The sequence below is a fragment of the Phoenix dactylifera genome, chromosome 1 (assembly GCF_051530095.1).
Source record: "Phoenix dactylifera cultivar Ajwa chromosome 1, Ajwa_hap1_PhDact_Kaust_v1.1, whole genome shotgun sequence".
NCBI lineage: Eukaryota > Viridiplantae > Streptophyta > Magnoliopsida > Arecales > Arecaceae > Phoenix > Phoenix dactylifera.
Window position 1 is genome coordinate 67,701,072 of NC_143190.1, and position 6,424 is coordinate 67,707,495.

A 6,424-nucleotide genomic window follows, 5' to 3' on the forward strand; every position below is an offset into this window, starting at 1 on the left:
CAGATGTCTTACCAGCTTTGATCCTATAGAATAAAAGTTAAATTTGATTTGGGTAGTCGTTATCACAAAAATATACTTTTCCCATGAGAGACAACCAAGAAAATCATAGCCGATGGTCATTTGTTGGACAATTCATTCAGTTATCCACAATATCCCCTTCAAACAGATCAGGAGGTCACCTTAATACATTTAGAAATGGGAAAGATACAACATAATTACAAGCAAAGAATTATACGGCACAATTAAGTTTTTATCAGTTGTTGCTGATATACATGCTAAATTCATTCAATTTGGAAACTGTTCCCTCTTCAAGCTGGAGATCAGTTTCCAACCATTTCCTATTCAAACAAATCACAAGAGCACCTTGCCACAGGCACAGCATGCAATAACTTTGTTTTAAAGCAGAACAGACTTTATCTGTTTCAGTTATTGCAGGTAGGCAGTGTTTAGCAGTATCAACAAGATAGGGATGTTATTCATGCAACAACAAGAGTATCAACAAGGTAGGGGTGCTACACATGCAACAAGACAAGATACAGCTCAATTAGAACATGAACCAATACTCTCCAGGAAAAGAATACAACAAGACCACAGGTTTGTCCAGGAAAAGCATAGCGATTTCAAGTTGCTGAAGTTGGCATTATTTAGTTGTACTGTACAGGACCTATAGCAGTGTCAATCTCATCTGTAGGTACCTTAGCCTTTACTCCCTTCAGGACTTGGGCTGCATCTGCTGCCCATCAATCTCATGATTGTCATCTGTAGCTGCGTTAGCCTCTAATCCCTTCAAGACTTGGACTGCATCTGCCACCCGTTGAGATAGCAAACCAGGTGACAGCAGAATCTTATGCAGCTCAGTGACATTCATCTCCAACAGCTTGTTTGTTACTTCCGATGAATGCTCGGGCTTCATGAGAACCCAATTTTCATTAAATGTAAGAATTTCTGAATTAAAGAAACTACACAGTACAAACAATTAAAGCAAAGGAGGAAAAATGGAAACATGCAAAATATGTCCTCCCTCGAGAGAAATATATAAACCTACAGCCCATCCCTTTAACTGCCATATTAAATAATAGCTAACGATCTAAAGTTCAAGAGTAAACTAGAAAAAAGAGTAGTTACCTCGAGCTTCTGAACAAGAGGATAGAGTTGTTCTCTAATCATTGACGTCTGCTGCTTAGGCTCTACAGTTGCAACCACCCTGTCCAGCCTGTCCACTTCCTTTAAGCGATGAGAGGAATCCACGGTGTAGCATGTCTTATTTACCCCCTTTGCAGATCGGTACAATTTTGGCACCTCAAACTGAGAGTAGCAGGCGTTCACTGCCTTGGCAAGCTTGAATGAACATGGAGCCTCAGAGTAACCATTGTATGAACATGGAGCCTCAAAGTAACCATTGTTCATGACCCCATATTGCCCATACCTCGGTGGCTGCGAGAGGAGGAAAAAAGTCAAATCGTTTTGTTAACAATGCGAGAATTTAGATTTGTTGATTGTTATAGCAAAGGTTCTACAAGCAATGTATATTAATTTGTAAGGAACAAATTCAGTATCAATTATGAAAAATAATATGGAAATATTAGATAGGTTAATTTGATAGATATTAGAGGTTCTAGAAACAATGTACTTTCTGATCATCTACTGGACAGTATAACACCCTATTTTACCATTTAACTGTGAGGAAAAAGAGAGGAAGAAGGCTTCAAAGGTTAGATAATCCACAATCTGGAATCAAAAACCAACACTAGCGCTCTCTTAGGACTCAACATGCAAAAGGAACTTGAAAGGGGTATTTCCAAAACCAGAAGCCAGGAAATACCTGCACTTTATATATGGATGGCAGTGGATTCACTCTATAAACAGGATAATGAAACTGAGAAACAAATGGATCATTCTTTGTTTGCAGAGGGATGGGAGCCTTGTTTGCACAGCTAGCAGTTGCATAAGCTCGCTGCTTTATTTGATTAGGGATCTCGAAGTATTGATTCCCAAGAAAATGACCCATCCCATGCTGCCGACTAGTGTACCCTGAATTTTGAAGCTGTCCATATTGTGGTGTATAATATACTGATGGAAACCCAAAGTGCACAGCATGTCGTACTGGCATATTAGCAAAGTGAAGCTGCAAAGCTTTACGGCGATCTTCCTTGTGCTGAGCAATTGCAACATATAGATGTCTGCCATGGAACATGGCCCCTGTACAGAAGAAATGGGCCTGATTGGATAAGCAGCAGAAGCAAGAAATACATGGGATTAATCACAAATAGAGTTTAATACCATTTAATTGTGCAACGGCGTTGCTTGCTTCCTTGGGGGAGGAGAAACACACAAATCCAAACCCCCTGCTCAGACCATTTTTATCATGCATCACTTTTGTTGAAATTATGTTCCCACATCCAGCAAAATATCCTCGCAAAACTTTATCATCGACTGAGTCATCAAGGTTCTTCACATACACATTTGAACCCTGATACATCAAAATAGGTCCTTAATTATAATCCTTCCACTTAGTATGACCAAAGTATAATTCAGCAGATATGATTATAGATCCTTGACTATAAGTACCATTCAGCAGATAGGCTACCTGGATCCTTTTAAAGTGTTGGTCATGCCTCTCGGAAAACTGAAGCCTTAGTAGCTTCTCACGTTCAGCTTTTTTTTGAGCATATCCTACATATATAGACTTTGATCCTGACACCATAATCATTATGGTTAACTTGCAAAATTGGAATCATGAATGCAGATCAACATCAAGACAGAATAAAAATGAAAATTTGGAAAATATGCAAACAAACATACCAAGTTTCGAGCCATTCATAGCCTCCAAAGCCTTCTTGGCATGCTCTGGCAACTCAAAGTTGACAAATCCAAATCCTCTCGACTTCCCATCTTTATCTTTCATGACAACAGCACTGATGACTTTCCCATATTCGGAGAACTTGCCATGAAGAATATCGTCTGTGGTATCACAGTCCAGGTTCTTTATATAAAGATTGGTGCATATTGGTTCTTTGTGCAGGGTTTGCCTTTCACTCTTCCTAACAAACTTCGATACATACCTGAAATGCAAATTAAAAATGAATATGACGACATCTTGGTCAATTTTAAAAAAGAACACCTAACACAATTTAGAGTATAAAAACTGAAAGAAGGGGGAGAAGCACTGTAACAATTCTTTTAAATAGTAACAAATATCTAACATTAGCAGAATCTAAAAATTCAAATCAAACAATAAGGAAAAGTACATGCAAGATGGACCTATAGCGCAAACCATAAGCCAAAAACAGATACAAAGATGCCATGTGTGTAAGGAAAGCAAACCAAAAGGCGCCAATTGAAGAGAAAAATAATAATTCATACCCGAGATTAACAGAACCAGAAAATTCAAATCAAATCAAATGGGAAGGTGAATTACATGCTAGATGGATTTATAGTGAACAGCTTGGTCCATCTCTAGGTAAGAAAACAAAGTGATCAAAGAAAAACTCAGCGATCCTCAAAGCACAGGAAAGAAGAACTTGATCCATTTCTAGGTATGAAAACAAACTGACCAAAGAAAGACCCAGCAATCCATGGAAAAAGAATAACTTGATTCATCTTCCAAGAAGAAAAAAGAAACTGATCAAAGAAAAACCTGGCAATCCATGAAGCATGGAAACAAGAACTTGATCCATCTCTTGATAAGAAAAACCCAGTGATACATGAAGGAAAAGAGTAACTTGGTTCATTTATCAAGAAGAAAATAAAATGATCAAAGAATGCCTAGCGGATGTCGAGAAGAATATAATCTTAAAAACTTAATATTCAAGGTAAATAGTAAAGTATTAAATAATCAAATACCAAGGACCTCAATTACTGTAAATAAAAGCACATAAACATACCGGGGAAAACAAAAAAAAAATGGAAGTCCGCAGTTTCTGAAATTAAGACCTTATCAATATACTGAAAAGATATAAACAAAGAATTCCACATATTAAGGGAAAGAGCACAAAACATTCAATAACCAAGGCTTTGTACTTTCTTGCATACAGAGGAGAGTAGTACCTACTAACAACCAAGATTCAAGGCAACGGAAAAGGAAAAGGCAAACTCATCTAAGAACAAAAGAGAGAATAGAAATACACACAGTTTCTTGCTTGAACCAGTTAAGATCATGCCATTGAGGGCTTCAATGGCCGCCATGGCAGCCATCTCCGAATCCATCTGGACGAAGCCGAATCCTTTGCTCCTCCCCTTCTCATCCGTCGCCACCTTGCACGATTCCACCGTCCCGTACCACGAGAACATGGCCTCCAGCTCCATCCCGGTCACCGATTCCTCCAAATTCTTTAGGGTTTCGTCATCAAAGAACCAGAAAAAGAAGACTTTGATCAAATAAATCGTTAAAAATAGGGGGAGAAATGAAGAAAGGGATCAAGAATGCTGACCTTAACGAAGAGATTACCGATGCCGGACTTTCTCGAGAGGGGGTCTCGGCGGGACCACATGATCCGGATGGGCTTGCCATTGAGAGAGACGTGATTCATGAACCGGATCGCTCTCCTGGCTTCAATGATCATCGAGGGTTTGAAAGAAGAGATCAGAAATCGATCAAGAAACACTAAAGAAGACAGAGATCAGGGATCGAGAGAAGCGTAGGGAGATTACCATGGAGAGGGGAGAGAAAGTTGAGGTAGGCATAGTGGAGGGAGTCGCCGGAGGCGCGGTCACGGCAGAGGCGGACGGAGGCGATGGGGCCGATGCTGGCGAAGGCGTTGAGAAGGTCGGTTTCGGTGACGGACGGGTCGAGATCCCCCACGTAGATTGTCGCGCACCGCGGGACGAGTGACAGCGCCGCCACCGCGCTCGGGTCCCCCACCGCCGCCGCGCTCGGGCCCCCTGCCGCCATCGTTTTCGTCGCTTCCCCCATCTCTTGGACCCTTTTTTTTCTTGCCTTAGAGACTTGAGAACTCCTTCTTAGAGAACTCAAGAGATACAGAGAGAGAGGTTTGAGCGGGAAAGTACGGGGAGGCCGGGCTTATATATGACAGGAGTCGTCTTGGACGTTGACATCACAGTAACTGCCACCCACATTTAACAATACATGCGTGTCTAGAAATATAAGTATGCGACCATATGATCTGCCGTCCACGTTTACAAGTAAGCGATCCTGTCCGTTCGTATCAATGATGAAGTGACGCCTGGAGAGGTGCGTTTTAGGAACTACGTGGACGCAGTGTATGGATCTCATCGTCTAACGGTCGTGATTTGGTTTAACTCTATCTAGGTCCTAGGATGCTCCGTCGGTCGTAAGCACGCCTAAACGGTGGATTTGGAGTGGCTGCTACTGGTGCTCCCATCACCGTCTAGCTCAAGATGGACGGTGTATGTGGTCGGCATCCCATGGAGTCGCGTCTATTGCGTGCTATGTCCGTTCACCGCTGGCACCTCCAAAAGCACTGCGGTAATTTGTCCGGCCGGCGGTCCGCCTGCCGGGCTTTGTGGCGGGGAGCGGCTAAAATAATAATAATAAATTATAAATATTCTCTAAATACCAAATTTCGTATGAATATTATTTCAAAATTAATATTTACATATATAATATTGTAAAATACCTAGTTTTGCTTTTTTTTTTTTTGGCTCTTATTTTTGCATATGTTCGATCATGATGGGAAACAAAAAACTATTTTCAAAAAGAACCAATTTTTTTATTTATGAGAGGAAGAGGTTTGATTTACATCATCTACAAAAAGAACCAAATTTGGAGGTATTGGACCTTTCTTATGATAAGATGAAGTTGTATTGATAAGTAGAATTATTGGAAGACTTAAGTTAATCTTCTAGTAGAGAAAAATATTGTTGATTTTATGAATAATCTGGAGGTAGCTATATAATTTTCACCCATGGGTTTTCTATTGTTGACAGTGCTTGGGAGAATCTTGGGCATTCTAAATTAAGCATTAACGAATTGATGGTTACTTGATTAGATTTAGACCTAGAATACTTTAACATGGATCTCCTATTTCTAATTCTGACATTATTAATCTATCTATTTGAAAGGGCTTGAGGTTTTTCTAAGACAAAGGTTGATCATTATTTCATGGGGAAAAAATGAGGAGCATTTGATGCTAAAGCTTTCTCCTTCTTACATTTAACCGATTAAATTTCTATGTAGAATTAATCAAGAGCAATTAATTTCTTCGGAAAAAGAATTATGGCATTTTAATCCGAAGATGGAAGGTTAGTCTTATTTTAAAAGAGATAAAAAGAACTTGCTATGAATCATAGATGGAAAGGATTGAGTTTTGAGATGCCATATTTTTGCCAAAATCTTGTGAGCCTGCATTTCGAGATGGGGATTGTTTAGAAGCTTGGGAATGATATGATGTTTCCATACTTTCAAAATTTGAAGCCTTAAGTGAGCTAATTTCGAGGATGGAAT

The 6,424-nt window shown here is 39.8% G+C and overlaps 1 protein-coding gene across 1 annotated transcript; it reads right to left on the bottom strand.

Annotated features, from left to right (window-relative positions):
- Window positions 1-445: 445 nt before the first annotated feature.
- On the bottom strand, window positions 446-4,991 carry LOC103695795 (polyadenylate-binding protein 7-like). Its single transcript, XM_008777208.6, has 9 exons — window positions 4,651-4,991; window positions 4,431-4,549; window positions 4,130-4,329; window positions 2,803-3,062; window positions 2,588-2,694; window positions 2,281-2,470; window positions 1,823-2,199; window positions 1,126-1,434; window positions 446-907 (listed from the first exon to the last, which is right to left on the bottom strand). The coding sequence occupies exons 1-9, from the start codon at window positions 4,910-4,912 to the stop codon at window positions 713-715; spliced, it is 2,019 nt and encodes a 672-aa protein (XP_008775430.5). The 5' UTR covers window positions 4,913-4,991; the 3' UTR covers window positions 446-712.
- Between the last annotated feature and the right edge of the window lie 1,433 nt (window positions 4,992-6,424).

Excerpts from the sequence above, each read along its gene's own strand:
- LOC103695795 (XM_008777208.6), bottom strand. The coding sequence starts at position 4,912 with ATGGGGGAAGCGACGAAAACGATGGCGGCAGGGGGCCCGAGCGCGGCG. Across the intron at positions 2,471-2,587 it reads AACACTTTAAAAGGATCCAG|GGTTCAAATGTGTATGTGAA; the intron begins GTAGCCTATCTG and ends TTGATGTATCAG. Across the intron at positions 2,200-2,280 it reads CGCCGTTGCACAATTAAATG|GGGCCATGTTCCATGGCAGA; the intron begins GTATTAAACTCT and ends TCTTCTGTACAG.